Here is an 18,518-nt window from a genome sequence, read left to right as displayed (position 1 = left end):
GTCTCCCCACTTTTGTAATGCTCACTTTAAGAACAGTTAGGCACATCTCCCTTTTCCTTACACATTGTTCTACCTTGGACCTCACAATCTCACCTTCCCTTTGTATATGTCCAGTCTGTCATCTAAGATCTCATCTTCTTAAGGAAATAGCTCTGTTCCTGTAGCAAATCATCAAATATTTGTTATCTCTCTTGCACTGCTTCTATTCTGCTTGTAAGACCAGAGCATGTCCTCAAATTCTCTGTGGTGTCCTGGCAACCCTGATTTCTGAAAGCTGAGTTCTCTAAGCACATGCCTTTGAAACTGTCTTCTTCCTAGTATAATTCGTTATGCCTTCAAATAGGTATACATCATGTATATTCTTCAGCATAATTATGTGGACATTTTTACTCTCTAAGTCAAGTAATAGAATTTGTATAGTGTGGTTATATAAGCGAATAGTATTTTTTAGTATAGTTATTTTTTAATATATTTTTATTGATTTCAGAGAGGAAGGGAAAAGGGAGAGAGAGAGATAGAAACATCAGTGATGAAAAATAATCATTGTTCAGCTGCCCCCTGCATGCCCCCTACTGGGGATCGAGCCCACATCCCAGTCATGTGCCCTGCCCAGGAATCAACCGTGACCTCCTAGTTCATAGGTTGATGCTCTACCACTGAGCCACGCCAGCCAGTCTAGTTGTTATTTATGACTCTTGGAATATATTAAAGCTATTTATTTTTTTAAATAAATAAATAAAGCTGTCTTCTTACCTGTTAGGTTTTCAATAACTTTATGGAATTTTTTTCTTCAACTTCAATTCAAGAAGCTGGCTTTTTGTGTGTGTGTGTTTTTTGTTCCCCCATTTCTTTTGCTTTCTTTGTTAATTAAATCTGTTACCTGCTATAGGTATGAAGTTGAAATGTATATGGTGTCTAGAGCTATAATCATAGTCTATGCAATTACTAAATCCAGAGGCACCCTAAGATCTGGTAGGGAAAAAGCTTAAGGTTTTTGGTTTGGGGTTTTGTTTTTGTTTGTTTGCTTTAAATTTGTTTTTATTAATTTTGGAGAGAGAGAAACATCCATGTGAGAGAGAACCATCTACTGGCTACCTCCTGCAGAATCCCTACTGGGGATCGAGCCAGCAACCTGTGCATGTGCCCTGACCAGGAATCAAACTGGTGACCTTTGGGTGCATGGGATGATGTTCAACCAATTAACCCACCAAGCCAGGGCTATTTTTGTATTTTTTAACTAAAGCTTCACTATACCCCCATTATACACATTAGGTACTCTCCTAGTACTCTCACATGCATTCTTGTTTAATCTTCATAGTAAGCCTGTAAGATAATTACAGGGTAATTTTAACCATTTAGAAATAAGTACTTTTGTTCCTATTTTATGAGGTACATGTGAATTTCATTAGACTGCATACACTTCATGTGTCACTTCATACAGAGAGTGAGACAGAGGATTCCACACTTGCTGGTTAAATACCTATATTCTGAATAGACAACAACTCTCCCTCATATTTTGGCTGGTGGGCTACTTTGGTGCAGCTGGGACCCTCATTCCCCCATTCTCCATCTCCGGGTAAGCTCAGGGGAGGGCAGGGAGGACTGGGGAGGTTCCAGCTCAGTCCTGCATGGACTAGGGCAGTGGTGAGTTACAGAGGCCCAGGTCCTGTCCCATGTCCATAAGCCTGAGCTTTTATTAACTCTCTAGGTGACTCTGATGAACACCAAGGCTTGTCTAGGTCATCCCGACCCTGGGAGTCTCCCTCAAAATCAGTTAAAACTGATTTGCTTTCAGCTGTTTCTTATACAACCGGCCTTACCTTCATTCCCAATTGCAGAGAACCTCTGTCAGCAAATGTGTTGTGTGTGCAAACCGAGTTGCTTTAGGGTCTTCCTCAATTCCAATTTAGGATTCAGCTTTCTCAGCTTGGATCCATTTCCACACATTTGTCTGCTTACTGACTTCTAGAATTTTGCTGCTGTTGTTGTCTACTCCTTTTGTCCTTGTGGGGATTATGTCTTTCATTTTAAAAATCTCTTCCCTATCATTTTAGTATGGTTTCAAGATGGAAATCTGCCTATCTTTAATCAGAAGCCTATGTCATTTAATTCTTTTGTTTGTTTCTTTCTTTCTTGTCATTTAATTATTAAATCAAGCTTCATTTTTCAGATGAGAGGACACTGAAGTTCACAAATGTTGACATTAATGTTCCTGAGTTGCTAATAAATGATTTGTGCCCAGGCAAGTGGATTCGTAACCCCTCTGCCCTACCACCTCACAATAAAACCAGGAGCTACACATTCTTATTCACTGAGAGAAAACCTCATAGGTTACAGGTGTGGGAACAGAGACGCTCTAATTGGAAATTGGCAAGTTCTATCCAAGTCCATTAATATAATGGCTTTGTTGTATGACACGTGAATTAGAAATCGCTGATGAATAATAGATTGTATTAACTGTTTCTCTGAGCCAAAGGCCTTCCAGGGGAACTTTTTGCACATTTCTTTTTAGAACAACTAAAATGGCATCATTTCCAGAAGAGTTCGATTTGTTCTGTGCTTCACAAAACAAACAAAAAAAAAACAAACAAGAAAGAGGGGACTTTCTTAGAGTGTGGACCTTGTCAGACAGTAGTCCTAAGACTAAAGAGAGGCATGTTGTGATCAAAATTGCACTTCGTGTGTTGCTGCTCCCTACAGTAACCTGGAACTAATGTATCTAAGCAGCCTACTTCCTGTTTTTTGAGTTGCCAGCCACCTAAAATCATGCCAGGCCAGTTTTCGGTTACAGAAGGACATGCTTTCATTGAAATCCAGAGCCCTATGCCAACACTTTGAGAGGGGTCTGAAATGAGATTTCACCCCTGCCTGGAGCTCTCCAGTGTATCTTTTGCAACGCTTTCCGCAGCACTTTGCAAGATCTCTGGTCCACTCTTAATTGGTTTGAGCTACAGGCTTTCCATAGTAATATGACATACAATCTTTACCAGGAGATTTCTTTGGTATAATAAATCTTACTGGTATTACATAGATCATAGAAACCAAGTCTCATTTCATTCTCTGGTGCATTTGAGGACTAAAAAAGAAAGTAAAAGATTGTTCTTTAAGGCTGTGATTCTTCTAAACCACCTCCCTGAAAATCAAGAAGCGTTCACGGCGTTTGTGTTTGCATCACAGACTCAGATTGGACACAGTGCCTGTGTGCACCATTCATTTTGGATGACTTTATGCACACACAGTCTGTGCTAGATCCTGGATCTACCTTATACACAAAAGGGTCTCAGTTATATACAAGGGTCCCAGTTTTATTTTCTCATCTGTCAAATGGAGATGTTATTTACTTTGGGACACATGTTTGCTGCAAAAATTAAGTGGGGAAAAATAGAGCTGAGTGGAATTATACAGTGTGGTTCAGTATTGATCATCCCAAGTTATTAATGTAAAAGCATTTTAGGATGGAGGGGAAGAACACCCTGGTAATACATGATGCTGGAAATCAGTAGACTGAATACAAAGTCACAGCCTTCACCTTTGGTGAGCTGAGAAACCGTGGGCAGGCCACTTTTCTTCTTGGTTATTCCTATGGGTGCTGGTGTTACCTTCAGAACTTCTGATGTATGAAAACCGGGGGCTCTGCTGGGGGGAAAAACAGAGGGGAGAATGGATGGAGGGAACTTCCTAAATCCAGAAACCGTAGACTGGATGAGAAGCTCCCTCAACATGAGCTTCTCAAACAGGCTTTCTGATGGGTTGGGCCCTGGCCACTGTGTCACAACTGCCCACCTACCGGGCACCAGAGGAGGTAATGACTTGCAAATCTAAGAAGCACCTTTCTCTGTAGACTGATCGCAGGGTCAGGTGGTGGAACCAGCAAGAACCAGGAACTTAACTCCTCCTCCTGTAATTGCTGTTTACAGTCTGGTGACAGGTTCTTTCCATAACATGTTTAAACCAGGCTTCTCCCAGGTTGTTTCTATTTGCATGTCTCCTTCTGTGCCCCAGGTCTCTGGCATGTCTCCAAGATGTGTGTGTGTGTGTGTGTGTGTGTGTGTGTGTGTGTGCACAATGTATGAATTAATCTCACGGTTTGGGGCTGGGAAAGGCATCTTTCTAGAGAATCTCTAAAATCATCTTCAGGATCCTATTCTTGCCTTTACTTCATAATTTAAACCTGGAGACCTGCCAATCCCTGACATTGTAATAGGAACTCACCAAATTTATCTTGGTTTTATATATTAGGAATAATTTCTTTTCCTAAAGCCCCTCCCTCAGTTTGCCTGCATCGCCTCAATTCTCAGACCTTTTTAATCTCTGTTTCTCATCCAGAAAGATACTTGAACTTGAGGGCGAAGAGGAAATCTTCCAAATTGTGTGTATTATATACATTATCTATATAAACAATTCCCACTTAAAAGGTCGTTTACCTGGGAAATTACTCTCAGTGCTTAGTTATACATCTTTATATACAGAATTTTAGACACAATGTATAATGTTTATTACCCATTAAAATTCAGAGGTTTTTTACATTATAATTACATGATGTTCCAATGACTGCTAAGTGTTAAAGGATGTCTGCTGTCATTTTAAAATGCACACATGTTCCTTCACGTGTGTCTTACCTGTTTTAATTGATATGACTTTATTTCCTCCAGGACCTCAAAGAAAAATAAAATTTCAAGTGGGAAGGCTCCCTGCTTGATGTATCTCATGAGTTTTGTTCATGTAAATTTATCCCCCCAAAATTTTAGCAACTCTCAGTGCATAAGTCTCCTCTCTAATAAACAGAGTTTGTGTGTGTTTTTTGTTTTGTTTTTAAGCATGATTGTCTTTTCTCAGGAGGAGGACCCACTGGCCCTTGGGATCCTCCTTCCTGCATCACTCTGAGGTCCAGAGTGTAGACATGCACCTCACCGATGTGTGGGCTGACCTTGTGTGGACACCTCCATAGCCTGGGCAATGCTGGCTTCCGGGAGGTAATCAGTCCTCAGGAGTGTAGCACATGGGACATCCGGTTGACCTGAGGGGTGTGATTATTTGGCTGCCACAAAATCAAGATTTTGCTGTATTTTAAGAACCTTAGAATTAAGCTTCAATTTCTGGTTTAATATTTGTTGCGACTTGCACTGTCGGAAGAAGCACTAGCCCACAAGTCAAGAGACCTGGGCTCTGGTTGTGGCTTTGTACCGACATGGGTGATCTTGTCCAGCGGGTTTTCTCAAGAAATGAAAAGACCCCCCTAGAGGCCTACAGACTGTGAACCCTCCCTGGCTCTGTGCTGTGCCGTGAGGCGCCTGCAGAGGAAGAACTGGCCAGCGCGATTCCAGGCTATCAGCAGACTGTGCTTTGATCCTAATTTCTCACGTGATACCTAGATTGCTGCTCCTTGAGCCTTGAGATAAGGTCTCAGAAGGGATTGCGCCAACCTCCCACATCAGCTCTGTGCTCTCTGCATTTCAGATCCCTGGGGCAGGTGATTCGTGTGGCTCTGAGGATTCCAAGGGAAACCTGGAAAGTCCCAAGCAGGGCAACAGTAAAATGAAGCTCAAAAGTCGTCTTTCGGGTAAGTGAAGCTCTTTATCTGATACCATCTTTCTGAAAATGAACTTCTAGCCTCAGGAATGGGAATATATAACCATTAGCAGGATGACCCCTTTTTTTTCCTTAAAAATCTCAACATTGGCCCTAGCCGGTTTGGCTCAGTGGATAGAGCCTCGACCTGTGGACTGAAAGGTCCCAGGTTTGATTCCGTTGGGGGTACATGCCTGGATTGCAGGCTCGGTCCAACGTGCAGGAAGAAGCCAATCAATGATTGATTCCCTCTCATCATTGATGTTTCTGTCTCTCCCTTCCTCTCTGAAATCAATAAAAATGTATTTTTTAAAACTCTCAAAATTGTTTTACCTTTTTCTGTGTTTAAATTTATTGATTTGAGAGAGGAAGGGTGAGGGAGGGAGGGGGAGAGAGAGAGAGAGAGAGAAACACTGATTTTTTTTTCCACTTATTTATGCATTTGGTTGATTCATGTATGTGTCCTGACTGGGGATCAAACTCCCAACCTTGGCACATCAGGATGACACTAACCAACTGAGCTACCCTCCCAGAGCCAAAATTGTGTTTTCATATATATATGTATGTATACACACACACACACACACACAACTTTTATTGATTTCAGAGAGGAAGAGTGGAGGGAGAGAGATAGAACCATCAATGGTGAGAGAGAATTATTGATCGTCTGCCTCCTGCACGCCGCCTCCTGCACTCCTCCTACTGGGAATCAAGCCCGCAACCCGGGCATGTGCCCCTGACTGGAATCAAACCCGGGACCCTTCAGTCCACAGGCCGACACTCTATCCACTGAGCCAAACCAGCTAGGGCTTGTTTTTCCTTTAGATACTTCATGTCCCAGGCATAAAACTGCATTCAGCCTGGCTTCCCATGTGCATATTTTTGGGTCATAATAAAGTGAATGTCAACATCTCTGTTTGTCTCTGCTTAGATTTAAATTTCCTGTGTGTTTGGTTCATTTACTTCCATAGGACTTCAGGTGACCCTTTTGCTGTGGAATATTCCTGATGGCTATTTTTCAGCAAGCACACCTCTCTCCCAAGCCCTTGTTCCACCAGAACCAGGGGCAAAGAGCTATTTATATAATATGAAATCTGCATTTCAACTAAGTGGGGAGAGGGGTGGAGTTGCCGCTTTTGGAACAAGCAGATTTGACTTTTCCTGGGCACATCCTTAAAGCAGCTGGCCTGTGTCCTCAGGGGGAAAGTTAGTGCTGGGACCCCATGACTTCCGTGGATCCCAGGCACTTTTGCCTTGCTGGCTCTTTCCTGTCTTAAACGTATACTAACAATTATGTTTTATGACTGTGTTGGTGTAAAGTTACAAGCTGGACTTGTTAGCTATTCATTACTATTATGTTCTTCTGAATTTAAAAGAAATTAAACCATTTTTTATGGGCCCTGAACGTGGTGTGGGCCCTCAGCATTGTGTGTGTGGCCTGTGGAGCAGTCCACCGGCTACCCGTCGGCGCATGACAGCTGTTAGAACAGGAAGAGGAAGAGTTGGGAAGCTCCGCAGAACCAAGTCTGCCCCTCAGCTCTTGTTACCCAACGACCTAGGGCTGGTTACTTAATGTCCCTGAACTTCCACTTCCTCACTGATGATAACACTGATGCTGAAAGGTTGAGCCCATTTTTTTAAATAATAATAAACTCACACGAAAGCAGCTAGCACAAAGCATGTATGTTAACATCCAAAACTGTCCATTTCCTCTTCCCACCACTCAAATCTATGCCTGTTGACCAAGAGCACCCCTCCCCCACTGCCTGGCCTTCTATTGAGTTATTCTAGCACCATGAAACACATCCCTGTTGTTTTTTGAATAACAAAATGGGTTGCTTTGCATTTGTAACTCGGGGTAATTAGGCAGGATATATCTGCGTGAATGTGGGTCTGTGACGAGCACAGTGTGATGACCAGAGGCTGGTAAGGCTAAGGAGGGACATGGTGCCGAAGTTCCTCACGTGGAGAGAGAACAAGGCACCACTGAGGGAAATCCTGCGTGTGTTTGGGGCGGGAAGTCACCAGGGCAGAGAGGAGATCTATAGGTCAGCTGTCTTGGCAGAGCTGATCAGCACCTTAGAAACCGTTCCCAGGGGAGGACACTGAGCCCTGGGGAATTATGAGGGACCTTTGAAACCAGGGCAGTCACGCTCCTCACTTAATGGGTGAGACCAGAGAAGTGAAGGGGATCCCAAAGGTCACTCATTCCGTGCCACCCAGAAGATCTGCTCCCAGACAGGTCTTCTCACCCACCTGTCTTTACAGGATCTGAGGATCTTGGAAAGAATCCTGTTCCCCAGTCTGAGGATTCACTGATAGAGATGTGGGGAGGGGGTCTCACCAAGGACCTTCCAGAGCCATGGCTCCCTAACTCTGTTTATTCTGTTTCGAATGAGCAGCGCACTCAACTGAGCAGTAAATCCAGGCCTGGCTGTGCCACAAATGGATGCCACCCTCTCTTCCTGTGTCCTTCCCAGACACTCAGGGCCATGACAGGGCCGTGGAGGAATGTGGGAGGAGCACTGCCCGGCTCTGCCACTCCTAGCTGTGTGGCCTGGGACAGGGGGCTTCATGTCTGTTTCTCTGTTTCTTCCTTTATTCTGCCCATCAGTGTGAGCACCAGGCCCTGGGTAAGGCTGAGTTGAGGGGATGCACATGGCCGTGCCAGCCCGAGGGGTGGTGGCAGTAGGCCGCACCGTGAGGTGGCTGCCACCGCTGTCACCGTTGTCGTTAATGTCACATCATCCTTGTCATCGTCACTGTTCCCTTTGCCTCTCGAGGGCAGGTGCTCTGGGGGGTTCAGACAGAAAGGTGCCCAACCACTTGAGGCCACGGCACAGGCAGAGGTGCAAAGCCTGTGGGCTGTGGCGCTCAGGCATTCAGCGGATGCAGGACACCCTGGAGGGCCAGGACCCTGGCAGGGTTTGGTAGAGCAGAAGCGAAGGAAAACGGTGGTCTCTAGACGCATGAAAAAATGCACGAGAAATGCTGAGGGGCAATGGGGAAAACTGGTCAAGAGACGTTCTGGGCGACTGTTTTCCCTCCTCATGTATCTGCAAGATCCAGTAATTCATCAGTAAGGGCCGCTGCCCAGCAGAGCTTGTCAGAGCGATTAGGGGAAAGGAGACGCTTGGGGCGGGAGGTGCGGTGCTGGCGAAGTCGGGTAAAGCGTCAAGTGATATTTATATGCTCCCGAGTTTTGGAAAGGATGCCGGTTTTGGACAGATTCTCTCCTTTGAGATTCAGCAGGCTAGAGCAATGAATTCATGCGGCCAGGTAGTGGGAGATAAGACTGGAAAAGCAATTTGGAAACCTGTTAAAGAGGCTTAAGGAGTTGGGTCTGCGTTCAGTGCTGTGAAATATGTTCTGTCTACAGACATTTGAATACAGAGGTTTTAATGTGATGAGCTCCTCGTTTGTCTGTCCTGTAAACTTGGGTGTTTATTTCATAGTTTCTTAAAGCGAGTCACTGTGGTCATCACATATCAGTGCATTATCTACAGACACCACCGTATGTGGTTTCTCTTCTGTGGATGGCAAGTGCCTCCCTGTCAGCTCCAAAGGAATGTTCTTCTAATAAATCTGCTTCAGATGAGTAAGCATGCCAAGATAGATTAATCTGGTCATGAATTATTAAGGAGGTTCTGTAAAGAGGTTCCAGCCATTTACACTACGATTTTTGCCCAGTCTGGCTCCAAAAATGACTGAAGCAATTTCGTGGAACATTTTTTTTCTGAAATTCTAACCTGAGTTTTCATTACTTCATGCCTTCCTTTTTTGCCAGCAGGGCTCCCTTTTAATTTTGGTGTTTTTGATTTATCCATGTTCATGCCTTAGGCTTGTGATCTTTTTAAATGGAAAATTCTATTTGACTGCAAAGGGATTTCAGGTGTTTGAAAACCTGTATAACAAAGCTAATATTCAGCTTTTGAAAAGCTGGGCCTTTACTGATGTCCATTTTAAAATAACTGTCAGTCCTATTCTGGTTGTTTTTTTTTCATCACTATTAGAAATTCATCAATACATTATTTGTAAAAGAGTACAGGATCAGCTTGTTTTATCCCATGAAAACTTTTAGGTAAATTGAAATTTTAGGTCTTCAAATAAAACATCGCATGGTCTAGAATAGCTTGATATTTCAAAGAATCTGTATATGTGTATAGTTATATTCACAGATACATACACACACACACACACACACACAACATATAGTGAAGCAATTTTCAACTGGTGTGCCGCAAGAATGTTTAAAACATTCAGTACCTGACTATTAGTCAGGGGAACTGACCTCTTTTCCCTTAAATTGTCAAAAAATGACAACAGCCAACACAATAGCCATTCAATGTGAATGAATCAAAATTATGCCTATTCTTTTGTCAGATTGGCAAAAATCGATTTTTTGTTGTTATGCCATAGAGTCTTAGTAATTAGTTTATATGTGCCATGAAAGGAAAAAAGTTGAAAATCGCAGATATCAACTATAATGTGAACACTGTAATATGATTATGGCTATTGTAATCAATGTAATTAAACATGATTTAAGATTTAAGTTCCTTAAATTATCTTATTTTTAAATGGCAAGGGTGTCTTTAAATATAATCAGTATAAAAATTTTTTTAAACAGGACCCAACAGTACTAACCAAAAAGAAAAAAATCTATTTGTTGTACTGTGTTAAAATTATGAACTTTGGCCCATCCAAAATAAATAAATAAATAACATTAAGAGAGTGAAAAGGCAAGTCACAGACATAGAGAAGATATTTACAATAATACATAGATCCCATGATCTATCCAAATATCCAAAATATATTAACAAAGAAAATTTAAAGTCTATAAATCAACAACAAAAGACAGAAACCCAATAAAAGAATGAGCAAAAGACTTTAATAAGGCACTTGACAACTTTACAAAAGAGAAACCGCCAATGAATATTTTAAAAGAAGCTCAATCTCATTAGTCATCAGTGAAATGTAAATTAAAACCACAATGAAATGCCATTCTATATCCACCAGTGTGGCTAAAATTACAAAACTGCCACCACTAAAATAAATAAATAAATAAATAAAATAAGATAAGTAAATAAAAAGATTGCCACCACCGAGTATGACACAGATGTAGAGAAACTAGAACTCAGGCACACTGGGGATACGACATTGGTAAGGTACATGTGTACCTGTAACCCAGCAACTCCTAGATCTGCATTCAGCAGACACGACATCTACAAGATTTTTCAGTAATAGCATATTCTAGATCAGGGTCAGCAAACTACCATCCACAGCTATATTTGTATAGCCCATGAGCTAGAAATGCTTTCTACATTTTTGGTGGGTTATTAGAAAGTTTTGTAAATAATAGGCAACAGAGACCATTTGTGGCCTATAAAGCCTAAAACATCGACTATCTAGCCTTTACAAAAAAAAAATAAAAAAAGCTTGCTGATCCTTGTTCTAAACCTAAAAACTGGAAGTAAACCAAATGTCCATCAGCAGAAGAATAGATAATAAATTGTGTATGTTTATACAATGAAATAGCACACAGAAGTGGGATGGATGATCTCTGGGTATGCAACAGCATGGTGGACTTTCACAAACAAATGCTAAGAATGAAGAGCCACACACACACACACACAAAAGTACATCTTGTTTGTGTTCATTTATATAAAGGTTGAAAATAGGCAAAAGTGATCTATGATGTTAGAAATAGGTTTAATGGTTACCTTGGGCGAGGGGTGGTTAGTTGCACAAAAATGGGCTTCAGGGTTCTGGCAAGATTCTGTCTCTTGGTTTGGGTGTTGGTTATTGGTACATCCACTTTGTGAAATTTCATGGAACTGTACACGTATTTGTGCACATTTCTGTAAGTTGTTATAATTCTTTTAAGTTTATTTTAAAAGTCATTATTATACATGAAAAACACCCATCTGCCCCAACAATGGAACTATAACAACCACAAAGTGATATTCCTCCATCATTAGAAAACCATCCACTCAAGCATTCTCACTGTTGTTTATTGCCTTATCAACCATGGCTACATCTGACTTGGATGAAATATATACATTGCCCTTAACTGGTTCCTTTAAAAACTGGCACTTTTTTTTAATAATCTGGCATCAATGGCCTCAACACATACTGAACTTTCGCAGAGCTTGATGGCAGAATGTGGTGAGCTTGGTGCTTTGAAAGAATTGGACAGCAGACCTTCTGAAAACCATGAGTGTGGGTATAAATGCAACAAATCTGTGCCTATGTTTGCTCTTAAGCTTCTTTTCACCCCATATCAAGCCATGTCTTCTTTCCCCTGTATTTTCCAGGGGGTGTACACCGTCTAGAGTCTGTTGAAGAATATAATGAGCTGATGGTGCGAAACGGGGACCCCCGGGCCAGGATGTTGGAGGTGTCCCGAGATGGCCGGAAGCACTCTCTACCCCAGCTGCTGGAGTCTTCGGGATCACAGGTCGTCAGTGCCATGGAGCCTCTTGCTTTCTCATGCAGTCACAGTTGACCAGTCAGGGATGGGAGAGTACGCTTCTACCCTGGTGTCTCTAGGCTTTCTTTTATCCTTTCAAAGACAGCAAGAGCGTCTGTGTTCGGAAGAACTGCTTGTCTATGCGGGCCGGGAGTATTTGGGACTAGAGCTATTATACAGGGAGTGAGCACTGTCTGGGGAGGCTGGAAAGAAGTCAGCCTACTATTTGAAAACAGTAGATGAAAACAATCCCTTGTTGGATCTTGACATCTTGATCGCCTTCCTACTGTGTGTTTTAGAACCAAGAGCTGTCTTCAGCTGCCTGGAGACAATGGTACCTCATGGTCTGGTGAACCACCATCACTGGTTTAGTGTACATGTCAGGAGTCAGTTTAACAACTGGGTGGGTGGACGTTGGGTCATGTGAGAGAGGGAAGTGTGTGTGTGTGTGGTGTGTGTGTGCCTGTGCTGTGCTGGGATCCTGCCTGTTACACAGTAATGACTCAAATAGCCAGGGTCAGAGGGGGCTGCAGAGAGGGGTAAAGTGGGCAATGATGTTAATATTCCAGGGCCTGCCCCCATAAGTCAGGGGTGGGGAACCTTTTTTTCTGTCAAGGGCCATTGGGATATTTACAACATCATTCGTGGGCCATACAGAATTATCACCTTAAAAGTTAGCCTGCTATATTTGGTCAAACATAGAATTAACTCACCCCTAAAGCCTTGGCAGGGCCAGACCAAATGATTTCGCAGGCCTTATATGGCCCACAGGATGGACGGTCCTCACCCCTGCCCTGAACGGGAACTCTTCCTCAATTACATCATCCTCAACTCAGGGGAAACTGGGTAGACATCTCATAACCAAGTTGGAAGCAGACTCAGTCTCTGGGGAACCCGTAGAAGGTTCTTTGAGTCCTGGCACCATCAGACCAGAAAGTGAAGGAGCCACGTGGTCGGGCTGGTTCAGTTAGTGTGGAAATGAGAGGGTTGGCTGCCGTCATGGCCAAGGATGTCTAGCCCTGAGATAGTGGCCTACTGAGGAAGCCTGACCATATTTATAGCCTCTAAATACCTATTTCTAACCAGGCTTTAAGGAACAAGGAAACATGGCTCGTAAAGATTGAGGGAAAATACTTTTTTAACCTCTTTGAGTTGTCCTTTCTCTTGTCTTCTCTTTCTACTTTCTACCCTTCTCTTTTTCTCTCGGGATTCTCACCTTTCTTTTTTGTTGTTCTCTCTTCCTCCACTAAAAAGTATTGTCTAGAATAGAGCACTCCACTAAAACTGTCTGCGATGACGGGAATGTTTTGTACCTGTACTACCCCGAAGAGTAGCCGCAGGTATCTACTGAGCACATAAAAAGTGGCTGGCAAGACAGGGCTGTCTTTTATTTTAATTATCTTCATTTGAACATAGACGGCCACAGGTGGCTGGTGACTGCCATACTGGACAGCACAGGTCTAGAAGGTACCACAGGCCTAGGTTCCCACTGGTTCCCCAGGGGGAGATGGACTTGGTGCTGCTGGAGATGGGTGATCAGAGAGAGTTCCCTTACGAACCCACACATGCAGCTGTGTGCTCAGGGGTTGAACACCCTTGGGCTGTGTGGGCCTTTTCCACAGTGGTTTCAGTAAAAGGGTGGTAACCTTGCCAAGCCAACGTCTTTTTTTATTTTATTTATTTATTTATTGAATCAGACAGAGTCTGGGAGGCCAACATAGCTGGCAGATAGTTTGTAAAACTGCAAAATAGAATTGTTCTAAGCCGCCGGGAATACAAAAATGTTAGCAGACATCTCATTTCTACCTTTGACTGTAGAATACATCCATTAAGGATACAAACTATTTCTGATGTCTCTTTTCTCATATTAAATATGAAGTTGTCTCTTTTTTTTTGCTTATAATGGAATATCTGTCATTTAAGAAATTTATTCTAAGAAGAATCACAAGGGGCTAGACTGCAGAAGTGTTTTAGCAATAGATTTGTAGACTCTCTTGTTTAGGTTATAATGGTGTGCCCTGCTTGCACACGTATATACTGAGTGGTGGACAGGATTGAGATGGAGATTTGCTCTGGAAAATATTTTATTGTGCACATGTGAGGGATTAGACCTGGACCTGCTGCAGTTGCTCAGCGGGATGTTTTATGCAGAATAACAGTTATCTGGGTTTGCGGTTTGGGTTTTATAAGAAACAAGGGCTTACTAAGTTTTTGAGTGAGAGAATTAAGCTTAAAATGGGGAATGATTCCTAACCATGATTATGAACTTGGGGTGGGGGTTGGGGGGAGGGGGTGACTTCCAGGGGGGACCCTAAACCCAGGGTGGTCATCGTACAGCTCTGAGGCCTCTGGGTTTCTGGTTCCTGACTCCATTCCAGAAAGCCAGAAGCAGGATCCGTGGAGTACAGTTAAGGAAAGAAATAACAGATGTCTGCGGCCTCTGAGCCGTTCTTTCTGTGGAGGAAGAAGGTGTGGCCATTTTGCAGGAGGATCTATTCCTCTGCTTCTATTTAAAGCGTTTTGTTTGTTTGTTTGTTTGTTTTATTTAAATCCTCATCTGAAGATATGTTTTTAGAGAGAGAGGAAGGGAGAGAGAGATCTCTGTGAGAGAGAAACATTGATCGGTTACCTCCCATACGTGCCCTGACTGGGTAACGAACCCGCAACCTAGGTACATGCCCTTACCAGGAATCAAACTCGCAGCCTTTTGGTGTATGGAACGATCCTCCAACCAACTGAGCCACCTGGCCAGGGCTCTCCAGTGTTCTTTATAACAAACTTTCTTAAAGCCGCTGGACCAGGGAGGAATGGGCACCTCACCCCAAAGACAGCTGAGGTTTTCAGAATCTGAATGTATCTGATGCCAGAGGACCAGAGGGTAGCTGGGACTCTCTGGCCTTCTGTCTGCTGACTGTAGGAATACCACATTGTGAAGAAGTCCACCCGCTCCCTGAGCACCACGCAGGTGGAGTCTCCGTGGAGGCTCATCCGGCCGTCGGTCATCTCCATCATCGGGCTGTACAAAGAGAAGGGCAAGGTGAGCGCTCTTCTGCCCGCTGTAGCCCTCAGGCGCAAGTTAGCATATATTTTCTAAATGGTTACTTTTTATTATTGTTGTTTTTATATGAAATTAACAAACGTTTAAAGGGGAATAGATTATGTGTCCTTATGTGTATGTGAGTGGCTTCCCAGGTGTCCTTTCCTGTGGGCCTCTGAGTGAGATGGTCACACCCTTTTGCCTTAACTATGGGCGTGGCTGGGGAAGACACTGCAGTTAAATACTGAAATGGGGAGGATGCCCTCAGGTAAGTACTGCAGTGTCAACCTGGACCTCCGTCTGCTTTGGGTGCAGGGCCTTGGCTTTAGCATTGCCGGAGGTCGGGACTGCATTCGAGGACAGATGGGGATTTTTGTCAAGACCATTTTCCCAAATGGATCAGCTGCCGAGGATGGAAGACTTAAGGAAGGTAGGAGAGAGCCTCTTGGTGTCCTCAGTGGGGGTGAGCTCTGCTTCCATGGGAATCTGCCCCTTTGCAAGATGTGGGGTGAATGCACAGCAGTTGGGGCTGTGGGCTTGGGAGCGGAGTAGCCTGCTGAATCCAGCACTTTCCACATCATGACCTTGGACAGTTGTAACCTGAGCTTCATTTTCCTCACTTAAAAACATGGGGAATTAGTACCAACCTTGAAGAGTTGTTGTGAGGATTAAATGAGATATGTGAAAAGTGGCTTGCTATTTTTATTCGGGTCTTTAAATATCTACCTTATTCCCTTGGTCCTTGATCAGGTTTCTTGTTTGGAAGATTTCTGAGAGTTTGTGGACTGGATACGTACACATCTTTTACGTTCTCCACAGCACCTACCATTTTACCACTCACATAAACATGCTAAACACGTGCTTCCCCACACACACCGCTTTACAGAGATGTAATTGATCGATAACTGTGTAAGTTTAAGGTGTATGACATGACATGTTGTGAAATGATTACCACAGTAAAGTTAGTTAACACCTCCATCACCTCACGTCACCTGTGTGTGCAGGGCGAGAACATTTAAGACCTACTCTCTGAGCCATTTTCAGGAATATAACTTAGCATTGTTAACTGTGGTCACCATGCTATACATTAGATCCTCAGACCTTGTTCATGAATTCTGATTTTTCTTCCTTTTTATGAACACACTTCCTTCATGAGATGATTAAATCACAATATTTCCAGTTACCTTAAAAAACAGTGTGGCTGCTCATTTCAGTTGGCCCAGAAAATAGGTGCTGCTGTATGAAGCTTACAGTTGTTGTTTTTTAACTGATAAAGTGGGTTGGAGTCTCCTTGTTCAGGCAGCGTGACCCTGGAAGCCTGGATGCTAATGATGAGACGTGAGCAGGCTTCATATTTTGATGGCAGAGTAGTTCTTTCCCTCTCTTAGAGGAAGCCTTGGCTCCCAGCTGGTGTCTGTGTCTGTGTACAGAACAACGGAAAGTTCTAGCAGCAGAGCATTTTCATAGCGGATGTGCCCCGTGTTCACTTGATTGACAGTCTCCCTGCAGCACTGGTGGACTGCAGCAAACGGAGGCGAAATCAATCGTTAGGAAAGGTTAATAGCACGCGAGTCTTCCTAATACTCTTTTTCCCCATCTGTATCATTTACAATAAAGACAAGTCGTTGAAATGGATTTTCAACCTGTTGAATGGTCTGTCGTCTTTAAATCTTGTATGAAGATTTTTAAAGGCTGAGCAATCATTTTAATGTTTCCATCCTTTTCCCATGTGGGAACAAACCCAAAACCTCACCTCGTTGAGTAATCAGCTGTGCCAGGAGATTTTAAACAGATTCTGTCACTTATTTTACAACTTCTGCAGTTGCATTAAGGGAAGGCACCAACAAACGCATGGGGAGTGGCTACATTTTACACTCAGGGATGGGGTTCCTTTGATCAGGTGCAGTGTGCTCCTGGGACTGGCCGTCCCGGAGGGGAACTGAGAGATCTTGTGCTGCATTGCACTCTGTCATAGGTAAGGGAAGTCCCTCTTCCGTCCTACACTGCTGTGCAAGGTCCATCTCTTCTTCTCTCGGGGTCCCTTTGTGTAGCGTTTTTGATGAACTGTTATTTTTTTTTTTAAAAAAAAAAAACGGACTATGTTACAAGAGTACAAACTAGAACAAACTCTGGTAAGTCAACAGGATGTTCAAGTTCTTTTCTATTCCCAGCAGACACTATCAACAGCTTGAAAATGACCTAACTATACCTTCTTGGAGTTGAAGATGAGTCTGGGATGGGGGACTGAGGGGGGAGACTGTGAATGCAGTTTGACATTAGCCTACAATATTTCTGACACAGAAGCGTATAGTAGCGTGCCCGCTTAATGATGGAGAACCTGGAGCACCACTAAGGCTGGGCATCTAGACTATTTCTAGAGGTGGGGCTGCCATTCCTAAATAATATCTCACAAGGTTTTGTTTTGTTTGTTTTCTTTTTGTCTCTGTTATTGAGACGATTTCCCCTGCTCTGTGATGATTCTCTGGGCCCAGAGATGGGAGTGGCTTCTCACATGTGTGCGTTCATGCTTCACTGCCTGTGGGTTTAAGTTTTTAAACAAAGACCATGAGGAAAGACTTGGGACTCCGTTTTTGCAGTTTGATCTCTAAACATAGGACATCGGATATTAAACTTGGCAATGGCTGAAGAATAAGACTTGGATGCTTCCCATAGTTGTTTTAATTAAACGTGGAGATACAGAGTTACTGTAGAGAAATATGCATTCATTGCCCCATTTTGTGACATTCCTGGGAGCTCAGCTAAGGAACGTGGATGCAAGTATTCACTTTATAGAGTTGTAAATCAGGGACCCTGTGGTATCCTATTCGCATTCTGACAGATTCCCCTAAATTAAAGCTTGACGCTAATGTAATTCTCCTATTTGGTCACCAGGGGATGAAATCCTAGATGTAAATGGAATACCAATAAAGGGCTTGACGTTTCAAGAAGCCATTCATACCTTTAAGGTAACGACATTCTTATTGCTCTCCTTTATTTTCTGATGTTTTTCTTCATCTCCTTCTGGTTTGGGTTTGGGTTGAGTGTTGTTTTTCACCCTTTGGCATAGGGACGGTCTGAATGTTTCAGCCCTACTTTCTTTTTGTTTCCTCAGCAAATCCGGAGTGGATTGTTTGTGTTAACCGTACGCACGAAGTTACTGAGTCCAAGCCTCACGCCCTGCTCCACCCCGACACACATGAGTAGATCCAGCTCCCCAAGCTTCAACGCCAGCGGGGGAACCTCGGCGGTGGGCTCGGATGAAAGCAACTCCTCATCCCTGGGTCGGAAGGCCCATGGGCCCAAGGACAGAATTGTCATGGAAGTAACGCTCAACAAAGGTGATGCCAGCTGGTGCTCACCTTCGTTACACGTTCTCACATATAACAATGTGAACTTTTTATACTTTCCCTATGAATCGTTTCTTTGGGATGACCTGCTACCCAA

General features: G+C 43.3%; 1 protein-coding gene across 16 annotated transcripts in view; it reads left to right on the top strand.

Moving 5' to 3' along the window:
• The window catches only part of PDZD2 (PDZ domain containing 2), a 327,541-nt gene that overhangs the window by 278,372 nt on the left and 30,651 nt on the right, over window positions 1–18,518 (top strand). For 15 of the 16 annotated variants that reach the window (XR_009452690.1, XR_009452689.1, XM_059694710.1 and 12 more), the window contains 6 exons: window positions 5,458–5,560; window positions 11,883–12,025; window positions 14,955–15,074; window positions 15,390–15,504; window positions 17,967–18,040; window positions 18,187–18,412. Coding sequence is in view for 14 of the 16 variants with exons in the window: in XM_059694710.1 (XP_059550693.1) it covers window positions 5,458–5,560; window positions 11,883–12,025; window positions 14,955–15,074; window positions 15,390–15,504; window positions 17,967–18,040; window positions 18,187–18,412 (781 nt within the window). In the remaining 2 variants the exon portion in view is untranslated. The remainder of the gene's footprint in view (window positions 1–5,457; window positions 5,561–11,882; window positions 12,026–14,954; window positions 15,075–15,389; window positions 15,505–17,966; window positions 18,041–18,186; window positions 18,413–18,518) is intronic. The other variant, XM_059694724.1, reaches the window with a different exon arrangement.

The sequence above is a fragment of the Myotis daubentonii genome, chromosome 4 (assembly GCF_963259705.1).
Source record: "Myotis daubentonii chromosome 4, mMyoDau2.1, whole genome shotgun sequence".
NCBI classification, from domain to species: Eukaryota; Metazoa; Chordata; class Mammalia; order Chiroptera; family Vespertilionidae; genus Myotis; species Myotis daubentonii.
The sequence above is the reverse complement of the archived record's forward strand: the minus strand, read 5'-3'. Positions and strand labels throughout refer to the sequence as shown.